Raw genomic sequence first — 17,640 nt, 5'->3', positions numbered from 1 at the left:
CTCCTCATTTGCTAATTAGATAAGAGGATTCTGAACACTGCAGAAGCATCACAGGACAGCAGAAGTAACCTTAAAGAGTCCTGACAGTATCCCTCCTTTTATGAGGGGCCACTGGACCTGGATTTCTTTTTTTTTTTTTTAATGTAGATTGTGAGCCCCACATGGAGCTCACAATGTACACTTTTTCCTATCAGCATGTCTTTTTATGGAATATGGGATGGAAATCCATGCAAACACGGGGAGAAGATACAAACTCCTTGCAGATGGTTTTTTGCCCTTGGCGGGATTTGAACACCAGGACTACAGCGCTGCAAGGCTGCAGTGCTAACCACTGAGCCACCATGTGGCACCCCTACTGGACCTGGATTTCTATGAAAATTTCTGACTAGTATATCTTCATGAACAGAATGAGCCAGTACCCAAGTACATTCTTCTGGTCCATACCCCTTGCAATGTACTAAGCATTGGAGTACACTTCTAACACTACGTGAACCAATGATTCTTTGAACCTTGAATTCCAGGTCCCCTTCCACATAGGCAGGAAGTTTATTGGGTGGCGTAACCAACAGCAAATATTTCTCAAGGAGAGATTTATGAAAAACATTATGCATTTTGAAGGAGGAAGGAAGTAAACGAAAAGACATTAAGAACCTCAAGAATTTCATATTGACCAATAAGCCTAGGACCCAATTTATGAGACAGAATCTTAAGACATACATTTTTAGTAGAGAGCCACACTTTTTCCCCTCAGGAAAACCAGGACCTTCTCATTGTCTTTTATCTACAAATTTCTTAGAAATTAACTGTGAATTCTTCAGGTCTGACCAATCCTGAACACAAACTGTGCACAATTTATCTTTAGTCAACATTAACTTTTAGACTTTCAGATGATGACCTGAAACAAGGGTAAAACCCATCATTACAGAAAAATGGCAAAGTATTCAGAGAGACATGATATTGACTATAAATGGTGAATTCTACAATAGATAAGTAGGTTATTGAATTCCCAATTTGGTACAAAAAGCTTTCTAAAACTTAAAGGCAAATTACACGCCTCTATCAGAAACTATATAATCCAAAATGCCACATAGACAAAATATGATCAATAAATAATCAGGAGAGAACTTTGGCATTTGGAGTTGAAATAATGAAAAAAAAACTACACATTTTATTGAAACGATCTACAACTACCCAAATAACGGATTCCCCGTCAGAAGTTGGGAGATCAGTAATGAAATCCATCAAGATGATTCTATTGTCTTTGAGGGATTGGCAATGAACAAAGTTCACCCAAAGGGCAGACAAGGAGTACAAGTATCACAGGTGGAGATATAGGCAATGATATCATGAGACACAGCTGGTCACCACAAAAGATGAAAAACTAATCTTTTTAGTACCAGAGCTTCCTGGATGACCAGATAAAAGGGAAACATGTAAGTAATTCAGCCTAAATTGGGGAGGTAAAAATAGTTTACAGCTGGGGTATTCTTGGGGGGCTAGTTGCTGATTCTCAGAAGTGAGAATCAGAAAAAGTGGCAGAAACAATAATGCCTTCAGGGGGGATTGGTTGTGCCTCAGGATCAGGGTCCTGAGAGGAGCAATAACTTTGAGACAAGGTATCAGCTTCAGAATTTTTAGACTCAAGTCTGTAGCTGTATAGTTTTGTGTATGACAGCAACAGTAATCCTCATCTGGACAATGGAGGAAAAGCAGATTGGATTCAGCCAAGGATATTACACCAGGATCATCCTAGAATAGGCCCAGAGTTGCAAAAAAATGGTCAATAGAAAACTGTTCGGGAGCATGGGAGTTTAATAAAAAGACCCATGGTAACCCATTGCTGCTCATCACCTTAAGAATGTAGTCACAGACGAAAATGCAGCTTGCAACTATCTCTGAAGGGCAAAGCTTTCCAATCACCAATAAACGTGTTAGGAAGATTTAATTTGGGTTCCTTGGGAACAGTGGAAGGAAATGGAACTTGAGGTTGTGATCTCTCCTGCTGTTGAACCCTCTCAGCCAACTCCTAAACTATCTGGTTATTATCTTGCATCTGATCTACGAGTTTCTACACATGTTCCATAATGGAAAAAAAAAACTATTATAGGGCTCGTTCACATCAGCGTTGTGAACTCCGTTATGCAGGTTTCCGTTTCCTGCATAAAACAGAGGCAGGAGACGGAAACCTGCAGGAGTCTCTCTCACCCATTCATTTGCAAGGGTTGAGAGAGATGTCCGGCCGTGAGCGTCGGTGAGCGTTTTATGCTCACCGCCGCGAAACCGGGTTTTATAATCCGGACACAGAGTCGGACATGCAGTACTCTGTGTCCAGATAAAAAAATCCGGTTTTGCGGCGGAGAGCATAAAACACTCACCGCCGCTCACGGCCGGACCCGGTCTGTGCTTTCCGTCTTCTGGCATGCAGAAGACGGAAAGCACAGAACGGAAAGAAGAACGCAGGTGTGAACCTAGCGATAAGCTTGCTATCCTGTTATTATAGAGTCCCCCAATTGCAGGAACTGGCTGACAACCGAGAGCAATAGAACTAGATGTTTAATTCTTATACAGTGAATTTGGGGCCCAAGTTATCACCATCACAGGAACTGGTACAAGAAATAAATGTACCACTAACTGAAGTCAAATCCGAATCCACAATACTTTACAAGGAAGATCCAAAGCAGGAGATTAAATCAGTAGAGCCAAGAGTCACCCCTTGAGGTAATGACAGAGCCAAAATCAGAATACAAGAGGTTTTTGAGTAACATGCCAAAGGTCAATTTAGAGCAATCCAATACACACAGTTTAGATATAATAGCCACACTAGATACAACCAAATAGAAGGCACCTGGCTGAGGAGGAAGATGGTTTAAGTATGTCTCATCAGTTGATAATTGGAAAAGCCTAAGAGATCTGAACACTGTGGAAACTTCCCAGGTTGGCACAGTAACTTTAAAGCAACAGTAACTACACTGAGATACCTGATAGAAGATTGTTCTTAAAGGAGCTGTCCAGGAAAAGCAGTTTTTTTCCTTGAGGTCGGGGAAGATGAATGCCCCCACAATCTGTAACTTCATAAGCCTATGAAAGGACCTGGGACATCACTCAAAAATGTCAGCTCTGATGTCCTGGGTATATTCCTTAGGCTGCTGACTGGCTTTAGCAGTCACAAATGGCGAGGACTTCCAACGGAACAAGCTTTGGGGCGCTGCGAGACACCGGAGCATGTAGTCTTTGTTTTTTTTTTTAATCTTTCACTATACCTGGTCCGCATTTGTGTGACTTTCTTATGGGCTTTGTTTACAGTTCTTTTTTGTGACTAGAAGTGTTAGTCACATCAGCCATGGTTTTGTAAAGTGACACTATTCACTTAAATAAGCGAAGGAGTCGCAGGACGACACAATGTAGCCCCAGCCTCGAACACTGTGGTTTCTAATAGATTTGACTTATCTTCCAGCTTGAATGACAATATCATCAGTATTAACAAATATTAAAACTTACAAGGTCATTAACAAGAAACCTTGTTTTTTTTTTGTTTTTCAAAAAGTTATTAAGAAATGAATACTGAGTTTTTATTCCCACATATAATACCAAGCTTTTAGTTTGTGAATTGTTTGCTAAATAAGCTGTATATACCTAGCCAATCTAAGGTTAAATTCACATATGCATCAGAGTCTTCACCGTAGTGTCCGCATGAAAATTGTTGGAGGAAAAATTCCTGCATGGAGAACTTTTTCCTCCTCCGGTTTCAGTTTTAAAATGACATACACCCATTGGACCCTGTTATAGTCAATGGGGTTAGTCTCTGTGTGTTACTGCTATTTTAGCAGTCCAACTCTCTCTTGTTCTGGTCCTCTGATGGATCAGAACAAGATAGGCTACTGTAGTGTGAATTTAGCTTAAAGATACTTTGTCTGTAACTTTTGTTATTTGCCACTAGGTGGCTCTAGAGCTCCACACTGTGAGATTATAGTGCACTGTACTATGTTATCCATCCATAGAGGCTGGAAGTGGCTTTATATCCCTTAATTATTTTTTTTTTAACTGAGCAGATTTTAAGACAGTTTTAAGGTGCTTTAGGTTAGAATGATTATTTACAATGCAAATGAAAGTGATTGCTAATACACGTTATGTTTCACATCTTCACCATTTTCAAGGTATTAGCTTGCTGTGAGTGAATAATAAAACCTGTATTACCTAGTTCTCTTCTCCCACTACAAATAAATCCAATTTTACAGTAAGAAGGATAACACAACAACAAAAAAGTGTTATATAGCCACTTCATGAAGATTGATCATTTTAGGGTCATGCTCACAGCACATAGACCATGGACTGACTTGGTGTATTCATCCATTCAATCTGCTACTTCATCGGTATCTACAGTTCCTTGATCCCCAACAAACTCCTTTTAAACTTGTGATGATTTAGCCCCTTAATACATGATCATGGCAGGCAGTCACTAACTGTGTAGGTGATGTGTCAACCTAATTTATCTTGCGATATACCCATTCATTGTTTGCAGTGGTCAGATATATAGACCATATACACCATTGTTGGTAACAGGTAATTAATAAAAGGGGGCCGAGAAACCATAAGCACTTAAAGTACAACCAGGTTTTGTTTTACACTATGACATATTGACCAAGTTTCTTATATTTTGTTTCTAGTGGTGAAAGTGGTTCTGGAAAGACAGAAGCCTGCAAACATATAGTTAAACACTTGGCCCTCAGGTGTAGTTCAAGGAAGAACTCTCTGCATTCAAAGATTAAACATGTGAGTTATAACTTTGGTGTTACTACTAAGTCACATTACTGTATGAGTTTAAAGGGAGTCTACCATCACCATAATTGCTTATAAACCACTTATATGGTGTTTCAGGAACAATAAATGGATCAGTGAACATACCTTTTGTGTGTGCCAAAGTGCAATCTTAGGCTAGGTTCACATCTGCATTGGAGTCGCAGATTCCGCCTTCCTGGATTCAGCAGAGAGAAAAGTCTGGCAAGAGGGACCAATGGAAACCCGACAGATACCCAGTGGACCCAATGGGGTCTGCGGGGGTACTTGGGTAACCACTTTTTAAGCAGACGGGCTCTCCATTTTTCGGGTGCCCATGCAGACTGGTACAATGGAGAGCTGAACACTATTGTAAAACTAGCTGTACTGACGAGAAAATCGAATATTAATTAGGGGTGAGGTTCGGCCAAGCTTGTGCTTTTGGGGGTTTGACACCCATGAACCATTGGGGGCCAATAACACGTGGCATGGGCATGCACTGATACATGTGTCTAAGTATTGTGACCTTGGCATACCCGACATGGCCACTGATAACATCAGCAGTTTTCCGGGACCACTAATGTCATTCAGGACAATGAAGCGGAGCCCAGGAGGGGTGTGTAGGACTGTTTATGGGCTTCCACTTGTTATACTCTTGGGTCTAAAGAGACCTCAGACCAAAAACTAAATTGCTGGGTGAACAACGTAAATATTCAAGAGATTAATCTTGCAAGGTTCAACAAACACTACTTTTATTCAGTATGCAAATAAACTATGAAAACAATGACAGTTGGAAGGAGCCTCCAATATTGGGCCTAAGGTGTCCCACTAGACTATTCACTTAGGTATGCGAACTGAGGTATCTAATATACGTACATGGATGTCTTCAGGGAGAGTCTCCATCCCTAAAGTGCCAGTGGGTAATCTTCTCTACATAGCCCCCTATGTTCAGCGGTATGTCTTCAGGGAAAGAGTTTCCCTCCCATACAATGTATGTTTTGTAGGAGTTATCATGACCATGTAGCATAGAAAATCTTAACAGTAGGCAGCCTATATATAGGACTATATATTTAGGAATAGCAATCACTAATACACACCAACACTCTTGAAGCCCTAAGACTACTCTAGCAATGGCTGCCTTGTGTGTCCTGACAGGTTTACATAGGTTTACTGGATTTGGCCAACTGTCTGACTCCCAAACACTACTCCAAATCTCAGGAACACAATAGAATAAAGTTCCATTGAGAACTTATTCTTCCTACAAAGCTAACTAACATGATCATTTTCTGACTCAACTCACATCTGACCTATATAGAGTATACCCCTATGTCTGCTGTAGGAAATCTGGAGGAGAAACTTCACACTCTACACTCATAAGTTGGCGCTACCCTATTGGTCGGATCGCATCCAGCCATCTACCATCTGTTTTCTCATCTAGGCAATTAGCTAATACAAGACCCTTATCTCTCAGCCCTCATGGACACAGCTCCTTTCTGCACAACAACACCATGTAAATGTCCATCAACATTGCAGGCGACTCTCAGCTAACTACCATCTCCATACAGCACAGCATTGCCCTTCTTCATTAGGACGCTGCAACCAATATATTACAACAAGCGTCATACATACACAAAGAGACATGGCAAACAGTACATCCTTGCATACAAGTCCTGCTGAAAACACTTCTCGAGCTACACACAATGCAGTGAGTGGGATTCAAACCCTTACAGGCCTCGCTACAACTGTACTCCCTGGAACATGACAAGCAAAATTCCTGGTTGCACAGGCATCACTGCAGTAGCGCCCTCTATTCTCTCCTACAAAACAACATTCAAGAGCCAAGCTACTCACATGTTGGACTTGTTGCAAAAATTCATTCCTAGGTTTGTAACTAGCATGGACAATGAGGATGGGGGCTTGCTCAGGACAGAGGACCTGCTCTGTGCCTCTCACAAATTGCAAGATGAGCTCTGCTTCTTAATGTCAAACCTCTCAGGACCAGACAGTGAGAAGGTAAAAAGAAACAATAACAAACTAGACGTAACAAATCATTAAAAAAGCAGTCTTCTTTGTTGCCCCCCAGTTTCTACATATGTCGTTCACAGGAGAGGTGTGAGGGTTAAACTTACTTGTGTTATGATATAGATATATATAGTTAGTTCCTAGTGCTGTCCCACATGACCTCCTTCTGAGTTGCTTAGTTAAATAAAGGAATTTAAACAGGTTAACTATGAATATTGCAAAAAATCTTCACCAAGCACCCCCCAAAACAAGAGCAAGGAAAAAATAAATAGAAAATAGAAAAATAATGTGAGAGTTTGACTTTAAGGCATGCAGATATGTCTTCTCTTACCAGAACTTTTCAGCAAAATTGGAGATCAGTTTAGTAAGGACACATCTGTATGGTTTGCTAAAAGGAGGTATGATAAGTATATGGGGACATCAGTGTTTACTTTGGGAGATCTTTCAATTGTGCAGTAAATTGAACATTCTAGTTAATATGAAGATCCCTTTAAATCCATTTATGGTCTTGTCAGTTACACTTAACCCTTTTTAGATATGCAGTCATACCCTTCTATATACTGTACATCACTATGTCATTCATCTACATATCCCAGTCCCAGAATACTGCACTCTACATATGGTATTGTATGGGCTACTGTTCCTTTGAAATTGGAACAGAAGTAACTTGAGGAAAAAAAATGGGAACCGGAGCCTATCTAAAACAATGTGCTCTTAACCTCTCTTAGCAATCTGAAATCTCATTTTTGCACCTCAATGGAACTGATTGTTTGTCTAACCTGTGGCTGACCTGGCCCCTCTCTTCTATAAACATGTATACTTTAATAGAAATCAATTCTCTATTTCTGAGAAACCGAAAATAAAAGGAAAATAAAAGTGGGGACAAAAAAATGTCACTTTATTTTACTGTTGTTCTTGAAAATGTACAATGCACAATTATGAAGCATAATACATACGAAACATAATAAGGATTAAAATTAGGGAGAAAATTCAGGTATTTTTTCAAATAAAATTGTATTAGCTATTACTTGTTTAATAGTGCTCACATATTAATATTAATATACAATTATAAAATTGTATTAGCTATTACTTGTTTAATAATGCTCACATATTAATATTAATATACAATTTAAGGGTCATTATAGTAATGGTGATCACAAATAATCCAGTTGAGGAACTTTTAGATTTTATTTTTTCATTTTTTAATTGTTTTTTTTTTTAAATTTATTTATTTTGGTTATTATTAGAGATGAGCGAATAGGAAAATATTCTATATTAGTTTTTAATAGCCCCTCAATATTCGACTATTCGAACGAATATCAAACCCCATTATAGTCTATGGGGGAAAAATGCTCGTTTCAGGGGATCCCACTCTTCGACTCAGGAGGGTCACCAAGTCCACTATGACACCCCAGGAAATTATGCCAACACCCTGGAATGCAACTGGGACAGCAGGGGAAGCATGTCTTGGGGCATCTAACATGCCCAAGTCACTGTATTACGTCAGGATCCCTGTCAGTCTGCGATATCCGGGAGCTGACTTTTTCCCATAGGAATGCATTGACCAGCGTTGATTGGCCGAATGCCATACAGAGTACAGCTTTCGGCCAATCAACGCTGGTTCTGCAGGAGGAGGCGGAGTCTAAGATCGGTCCACAGCAGTCTCCATTCTGGTCCGATCTTAGACTCCGCCTCCTCATAGACGAGTCTCCGGCAGAACCAGCGTTGATTGGCCGAATGCTGTACTCTGTATGGCACTCGGCCAATCAACGCTGGTCAATTGCCTCGTGGTATTCGATTGGAATCCAATACCTCAAACGGCCTGATATTCGATCGAATATCTATTCGATTGAACAGTGTTCGCTCATCTCTAGTTATTATGTTTGACTTTTCATTTCACCAGAACGAATAATGTTACATATAGCATTGTTGATCCTGGCAAATGAAATCTCTGTAAATTGGGAATAGGAAGTGCGGTACACTGATAAATAACACTATGGTAGGGACACTGCATATATGTTATTACGGTTCAAAAAAAGATATGACAAAACAGTGAAAAATTTTGACTTTTTTTGCTATGATTTTCATAAAAATATGGAATAAACTGTGGTTTTGCAAAAATGTAACCACCTCAGCACCTGACTACAAATAAGAAGAGATGGGTTATCACTGAGACTGACGCTGGAGGAGGTGACAGGCAGCTAAGCCTGTAGGGATTGAGCCTTCCTCTGGAGATCTTTGCTCGACCTTCATATTAGTCTGTTTTAGGTGTACTGATGTAAGGAGTTGCCGCAGCTTTTGATAAGCATCTTTTTTTTGCCATGAAAAACATTTCTAGAAAGTCATATTAGTCCAGGCAAAACTGATGCCTCCTATTCCTATTACCTGATAAGAGTCTAGGCAAAATCATGAAAAGGATAAAAATGGGCCTTATATGTGATATGAAGACTGCAAGACTATTTTGCTTTGCGGGCTTGGTGTATAATACAGATACAATAGTTTGTATTTCTACAAATCTGTGTTTAACTGGATATTTGTTAAGAAATCATCTTATTTTAATTCACAGGTAAATACAATTCTAGAAGCCTTTGGTCATGCAAGAACAACACTTAATAGCTCATCTAGTCGCTTTATTAAATTTCTCGAATTACATTTTTGTGAAAAGACGTCAGTTTTATTAGGAGGTAAGAGATATGTCTACTGTACTATGGGAACAAACAATGACTGGCAACTGTTGGCACTGGAAGAATCCATAGCAATGTATTACAGTACACAAGGGTTGGCAGTCAACGTGCAATATACTAGTAAATGAAAGCTATATAGTATAATGTGAGTAAAAGATCAAATTCTTCATCAGACCACCAATATTGTTCCATGATATTGTATCACACAGTGACATGACATATGTGTCCACATGTGACTACTCATTGGTTGTGTCGTGATTTGCAGCCTGTCAAGGGTTTTGCTAATATGTTGCAGTATTGTATTAAATTGGTTTAATAAATAACCATACTTTATCAGTACACTCATCAGTACGGGACACCATCACATGAGAAGTAGATTCTTTTTTTCATCTCCTCTGTATGAGTCTGAGCAAGTTACAAGTCTCTATACAAGTGTTATGGTCAGCAGGATGTATTAAAAAAAAAACTAAAAGAAATGATATCCTGCAGAGCCCTCTGGACTCTTACTGCTAACACCTAAGTGTGAATACTGTCTGACAGTTAGTGTCACTGTCAGCTAACTAAAGAACCAGGTGTGCTCTGTTAAATTCATGGAACCACCTGTGCAGATCAGAGCAGCCGTTACAACAACTAAGACTGTCTAGCCAGAACTCCTGGTCTAGACAGAGACAGACTAAACCCAGTGTGCTTTAGTTCCACCCAACCCACAATACAGCTTAAACCAACCCAGTGTGAATACTGACTGAGAGTTTCTCTTGCTAAATCCATCTGAGACAATTCACAACACTACACACACGGCAGCATGCTGCCCAACTACTAAAGGCATTGCTATCTCAGGGGAAAATTACTAGCTAGGCCAACTAAATATTATTCAGGCTGGAGCCCATGCGCGCACGCGCGCACGCACGCACGCACACACACATATCATTTCTGGTTTGAAATTTGATCTTAGAGCACCGGGCGTCTAGACCAGCCCCCTTATATAGGCAAGGGGCGGTCACAAGCAAATAGCCCAGCTGCCCACGCCCGAGCGTCCATTGGTCAACACCTATGTCGGTCAAACAGTCGACCACGCCCGGCTGTTGCAAGGCAGATTAACCCTTGCAACCCTGGACTGTGCAGAGGAACAGGCAGCGACGCCCATATCATGGCCGCAGCTACTGCACAATCCTAACAACAAGTTAGGGAAGATTTAGTTAGCTGGTTCTGATAAAGTAGTAGTTAATGGTGACACAACAGGAATCACATTGAGAAACATTGAGTTACATGTTAATTGAATCCTTCCAGTTCAATAATAAGTATTGACTACTTGGCAAGTTACAGTGTGTCAGCGATTTGTGGCACAATTTCTGCTGTCAATGTGTCCATTCTGTAAAAGACAGCATGGCAGATATGGCAATCTTGTATTGGTATACATTGTAGTGTATCTGAAGAGTCATTAAGCTGAATACAGCATCCAATTACCAAGTCACAATACCATGCAACCAATTACAATAAGTAGAAAGACCATTGATCAGGCAAATACTGTACACCTCAAGATCCCTGGAAAATCAGACACACTAATTATAAAAAATGCAGATTCTTATAAGACCAGAAAACTGCTAAAATACGTATTTAGGAACAATCTGCTGAAGTAGCTGCTGGAAAACAGTATTGCATAAAGCAATAGGATTTTCTTGGCAGCATAAGGGGAAATGGCAGAAATGCAGCACATATATTGTCTTTTCAAAGAATATGATGGCAATAAATACTGTTCAACTCATCCTTATTATGAAGAGATCCTAAATGCTGCAACTGTGTGTCAAGAAAACCTAGACTATTTCTTATGACTACCACAAGGTGGCAGACAAACACACAGTATGAGAAATTCCAAAAATATTTTTAAAATTCTACTCTTTAAATTGTTAAATGCAAGGCTGTGTCTGTCAAAAACATGTCTCTAAAGAAATAACTATAACGTACAGTACACAGCTCCAACAGGGATTATTTTATCACCATATATTCAGTACAGTATCTTCTGGCAGCAAGAAATACTGTATAGTGAATACTGTTTGATAAGGATATATAGATAATATATGGGCAAATTCATTTATATAATCTGTACTTGAAAATGGGGCTGTTCTCTACACTGATACCCAAACCCATGAAAAAGTCCCACACAAATGTAAAAATACCACATGTTTATTAATACATCATATAAGACATAGAAAAGCACAAATGATAATTTATATTAAATAAAGGGTAAAAAAGGCAGATAAGTTAAAAGATTGGAATGCCCAAAAATGATGGTGCCAAAAATGGTATAACACGAGGGAGAAGACAATGTCCTCGTCTGGGGAAGCCTTGGATAAGGCGAAACACGCATCATGCGGACGCTGCATAGTGGTGTGACATATGTTACTCTGTACTAATACTGGCTTTTTGGTAGTATTTAGAGATGAGCGAACAGTGTTCTATCGAACACATGTTCGATCGGATATCAGGGTGTTCGCCATGTTCGAATCGAATCGAACACCACGTGGTAAAGTGCGCCAAAATTCGATTCCCCTCCCACCTTCCCTGGCGCCTTTTTTGCACCAATAACAGCGCAGGGGAGGTGGGACAGGAACTACGACACTGGGGGCATTGAAAAAAATTGGAAAAAGTCATTGGCTGCCGAAATCAGGTGACCTCCATTTTAGACGAATAGTGGATTTCAAATCCGGGTCATATGAGAATGTGAACTTTGTGACTATGAGACAGGGATAGCTGTACAGGCAGGGATAGCTAGGGATAACCTTTATTTAGGGGGGAATGTTATTAAAAATAACTTTTTGGGGCTCTATCGGGTGTGTAATTGTGATTTTTGTGAGATAAACTTTTTCCCATAGGGATGCATTGGCCAGCGCTGATTGGCCGAATTCCGTACTCTGGCCAATCAGTGCTGGCCAATGCATTCTATTAGCTTGATGAAGCAGAGTGTGCACAAGGGTTCAAGCGCACCCTCGGCTCTGATGTAGCAGAGCCGAGGCTGCACAAGGGTTCAAGCGCACCCTCGGCTCTGATGTAGGAGAGCCGAGGGTGCACTTGAACCCTTGTGCACCCTCAGCTCTGCTACATCAGAGCCGAGGGTGCGCTTGAATCCTTGTGCACACTCTGCTTCATCAAGCTAATAGAATGCATTGGCCAGCGCTGATTGGCCAATGCATTCTATTAGCCCGATGAAGTAGAGCTGAATGTGTGTGCCAAGCACACACATTCAGCACTGCTTCATCACGCCAATACAATGCATTAGCCAGTGCTGATTGGCCAGAGTACGGAATTCGGCCAATCAGCGCTGGCTCTGCTGGAGGAGGCGGAGTCTAAGGTCGGACCTGAATGGAGACTGGTGTGGAGCGATCTTAGACTCCGCCTCCTCCAGCAGAGCCAGCGCTGATTGGTCGAGTTCCGTACTCTGGCCAATCAGCGCTGGCCAATGCATTCTATTAGCCCGATGAAGTAGAGCTGAATGTGTGTGCTTAGCACACACATTCAGCTCTACTTCATCAGGCTAATAGAATACATTGGCCAATCAGCGCTGGCCAATGCATTCTATTAGCTTGATGAAGCAGAGTGTGCACAAGGGTTCAAGCGCACCCTCGGCTCTGATGTAGCAGAGCCGAGGCTGCACAAGGGTTCAAGCGCACCCTCGGCTCTGCTACATCAGAGCCGAGGGTGCGCTTGAACCCTTGTGCACACTCTGCTTCATCAAGCTAATAGAATGCATTGGCCAGCACTGATTGGCCAGAGTACGGAATTCGGCCAATCAGCGCTGGCCAATGCATTCTATTAGCCCGATGAAGTAGAGCTGAATGTGTGTGCTAAGCACACACATTCAGCACTGCTTCATCACGCCAATACAATGCATTAGCCAGTGCTGATTGGCCAGAGTACGGAATTCGGCCAATCAGCGCTGGCTCTGCTGGAGGAGGCGGAGTCTAAGATCGCTCCACACCAGTCTCCATTCAGGTCCGACCTTAGACTCCGCCTCCTCCAGCAGAGCCAGCGCTGATTGGCCGAATTCCGTACTCTGGCCAATCAGCACTGGCTAATGCATTGTATTGGCTTGATGAAGCAGTGCTGAATGTGTGTGCTTAGCACACACATTCAGCTCTACTTCATCGGGCTAATAGAATGCATTGGCCAGCGCTGATTGGCCGAATTCCGTACTCTGGCCAATCAGCACTGGCTAATGCATTGTATTGGCTTGATGAAGCAGTGCTGAATGTGTGTGCTTAGCACACACATTCAGCTCTACTTCATCGGGCTAATAGAATGCATTGGCCAATCAGCGCTGGCCAATGCATTCTATTAGCGTGAACTGAGTTTGCACAGGGGTTCTAGTGCACCCTCGGCTCTGCTACATCAGATTGCTACATCTGATGTAGCAGTGCCGAGTGTGCATCAGATGTGTAGTTGAGCAAAACTGACTCAGCACTGCTAAGTCTGCATTCGCATAGGAATGCATTGGCCAGCCTTCGGCCAATCAGCGCTGGCTCTGCCGGAGGAGGCGGAGTCTAAGGTCGGACCTGAATGGAGACTGGTGTGGAGCTATCTTAGACTCCGCCTCCTCCAGCAGAGCCAGCGCTGATTGGTCGAGTTCCGTACTCTGGCCAATCAGCACTGGCCAATGCATTTCTATGGGGAAAAGTTAGCTTGCGAAAATCGCAAACTGACAGGGATTTCCATGAAATAAAGTGACTTTTATGCCCCCAGACATGCTTCCCCTGCTGTCCCAGTGTCATTCCAGGGTGTTGGTATCATTTCCTGGGGTGTCATAGTGGACTTGGTGACCCTCCAGACACGAATTTGGGTTTCCCCCTTAACGAGTTTATGTTCCCCATAGACTATAATGGGGTTCGAAACCCATTCGAACACTCGAACAGTGAGCGGCTGTTCGAATCGAATTTCGAACCTCGAACATTTTAGTGTTCGCTCATCTCTAGTAGTATTGTCACTTCTCATGCAGTGTTATAATTATTGGGAATTATTGGTACAATTATTTGATATTTTCTATTTATTATTCCTGCTATTGCGATTTACTGTTATACCTTATTGCTTGTATGTATTTTTATACATCTTTCTATTTGGGGAGGACACTATTGCCTGTACCCTACTACCCCACCATTTGCGGCACCATATTTGTTGGCATTCCATTTTGACTTAACTGTCTTTTTTTACCATCTATTTAATATGCATTATCATAAGTACTTTTGTATGTCTTTTATGATGTATTAATAAAAACGTGGTATTTTTCATTTGCAGGGACTCTTTCATGCGTTTGAGCGATGCAATAAGGTCTCAGATTTGTTTTATGTATTTACCTTTATTTGTGGTTTATTCTGTTCTCTAAACTGGCCAATATACCTAGATTTATAGTAGCTATGCTTGATATTTGATGTTAGGGTGGGATTCTGCATTGCAGGTCTGCCTTCAGACATACGATAAAAGACTGGTCTACTGTATACTGTGCAGTTGTGTACACAGTAGAGAGGAAGCCCGATAACAAAGACAAAACTGCGCTCTATTATTGTCTTAGTTTTGTCATGCAAAACAAAAGGGTATCGTGCCCTACCCCCTTTGTACCCTTTCTATGAGTTCTGAACTACATCCCAACCCCATTATTAGCTTAGACTTAGAATGGCGTCTATCCCTATATGCTTACTGCATACATTACACTGATACCTTTCATAGTCAACAGTGGCACAGGGACAAAGACTCTTAGGAATCCATGTTTGTTTGTTTGTTTTCTGTAAAAAAAATGGTATAATGCACAGCCAACGGTTTGACTGGATGTCTCTGTATGGAGTAACACAATCTATTGCTCTATACCGTACCGTTAAAAAAAAACAAAAAAACAGGACATTGACATATGCTGCCTGATATAAACCAAAAGAACACTTTCTGGCATCCTCCACTATAATGGAAGTGTATAAGTATGTTTATCGCATGTGGAGCTTTACCATTGTATACAGTAAATGTGTGGGGGTGTGAAAAGAGCCTAACAATAGTGGGAAGCTCTGCAGGGGTTCTCAGTACCCAATATTTAAAGGGATTATTCAGGGAGTAACAAAACTTACCCGTGTATTCTCTACAGGGGTAAGTTCTATTACTAATATGCACCCCATTTTCCAGAGCCCTGAAGTACCCTGTGTGGAGGACAGCTGGGAAGGCGCTGGTTTCTCTGTCTCCCCAGTTGATGATCTGACTCTCGGTCACATTACTGGCTCCACTCTATTCAAGGGACTACAGTCTGAGAAGAGGGGAGTCGGTGATGTCATTGAGAGTCAGAGTAGCTGCAGGGAAGAGAGGAAGAAGAGTTCCAGCCTCCCCAGCTTCCCTCCATAGAGGTAACTTTGGGGCTCTAGGAGACTAGACTGTATACTAGTAATAGAGCTTAACCAGTCAGAAAATGCACTGGTAAGCATGGGCATAACTAAATGGGGTGCAGCAGTAGCACATTGAGGGGGCCCTAAAGGTCTATATGCTACGTAAAATATACCACTATTCTAAGAAGTAGAATATAGATTTTGCAATGGGGCCCATAAATTTCAGATTAGACCTGTACTGGTAAACAGATAGTCCCTTTAAGGAAGGGGGGGACAAGTCAAGCCTAGGCTTCCTCTGCAAATATCACATATGACTTGACTCTATGCTATGTAGAAGACCAAAAAACTAGCTGCTGCTGGTCTCTATTATGCTTTATGTGTTTGGATGCTTAAAGAGATTCTGTCACCAGGGTAAACCAGGAGAACAGTTAGATAGATCAGATTCACCTGAATATATTGCCTTCATTATTTATTTTTCAATATGCAAATGAGCAGTCTGGAGCCCTGAGGGCGGCTCTATTGATACAAATGTCGGCGCTCTGCACTGCTCTGATACTCTGTGTGAATGCCGGCCCAAGCACGATTTCTGTATAACTTCCTAAAGGGAGGTTGGAAGGAGAGCATATTAGAGCTGTGTGGGACATAGCAGTTTGGAGGAAAGTTTGGATTTGTGTCAGCAACAGAGACACAAATTTTCATGGGGAAAAGAGCATCATGCTCAGGTGAGCCTGACCTATCTAACTGTTCTGCTGGTTTAATGTTCTTCACCCTGGTAACAGACTCACTTTAAACACTAAAACTTTTTTTGGAAACAAATATAACAAGCTTTTATGAGAAGATTCATCCAGCAGCAATGCAGCTAGTTTCTTCGTCCTACTGTGTGGTACATGTCTGGTCGATCCTGTGGCATTTTCTCCTACACCTGCAGTTTAACCTGAGGTTATTGCTACCTGCTGAGAATCCATCTATGTCCCCCCCAGCTTACCTCATTGTAGCAGTACTACTGTTTGTAGCACTTGACTCTCCTCTTTCCTCTCTTTTGAGTTTTTATGCTATATATGTCCTTGCTGCTTATATCTATAGGCCTACTGATATAATATTGTAAATATATATATATATATATATATATATATATATATATATTACTGTCCATGTTCACCATGTTCAAGTACTGTAGGTGAAATAATATGATCAGTAAGAAGAAAGGAAACCTATGTTATTGTCTTACTGGTACGGCTTTTAGCTGAAGCTTTACTGTATATGTTTTTACACAAGTCTGTTTGTATTCTAGCCAGACTGTACACTTATATGCTGGAGAAGAGCCGCCTCATCAGTCAAGCCTCAGGCCAAAGCAACTTCCTTATTTTTTATCTTATGATGGATGGGTTGTCAGCTGAAGAGAAATATAACTTATACCTCAGAAGCACAACTGCACACAGGTAAGACAATGACAGTCCACAACCCCAAAATGCTAGTAATACTAGTGTGTGAGTGTTCATGAGTATGTACATAACTTGTCTTCATAAAGCTGAGGAAAATAATACATGTACAAGAAAATAAATAGAAGACAATGGTGGACACAATAGTAGAGCCAAACTACTATTATTTTCATGTTTTCAAAGGCTAAGCCTAGATGCACATGAAAAAGGTACAAAACATCCAATTTTCACAGCCGTCTTGCACCGGAGATGCACTCATTTTTACAGATCCCCATACACTTTCAGTGAAAACGGACTGTCAAAAAAAGTCATGTGAATAGCCCCCATTCTCTGACAGTGAAATTAATGCTGCCATGTGTTGTCTGTTAAAAATCA

At 41.2% G+C, this 17,640-nt stretch overlaps 1 protein-coding gene across 1 annotated transcript in view; it reads left to right on the top strand.

Annotated features, from left to right (window-relative positions):
- MYO16 (myosin XVI) overlaps positions 1-17,640 on the top strand; it is a 247,923-nt gene that overhangs the window by 101,911 nt on the left and 128,372 nt on the right. Inside the window, exons 14-16 of the mRNA XM_075265275.1 lie at positions 4,665-4,770; positions 9,362-9,479; positions 17,118-17,265. Of these exons, the coding sequence (XP_075121376.1) occupies positions 4,665-4,770; positions 9,362-9,479; positions 17,118-17,265 (372 nt within the window). The remainder of the gene's footprint in view (positions 1-4,664; positions 4,771-9,361; positions 9,480-17,117; positions 17,266-17,640) is intronic.

This window comes from Leptodactylus fuscus, chromosome 2, assembly GCF_031893055.1.
Source record: "Leptodactylus fuscus isolate aLepFus1 chromosome 2, aLepFus1.hap2, whole genome shotgun sequence".
In the NCBI taxonomy this organism is placed as follows: Eukaryota; Metazoa; Chordata; class Amphibia; order Anura; family Leptodactylidae; genus Leptodactylus; species Leptodactylus fuscus.
Note: the sequence above shows the minus strand (reverse complement) of the source record. Positions and strands in the feature narration are given on the sequence as shown.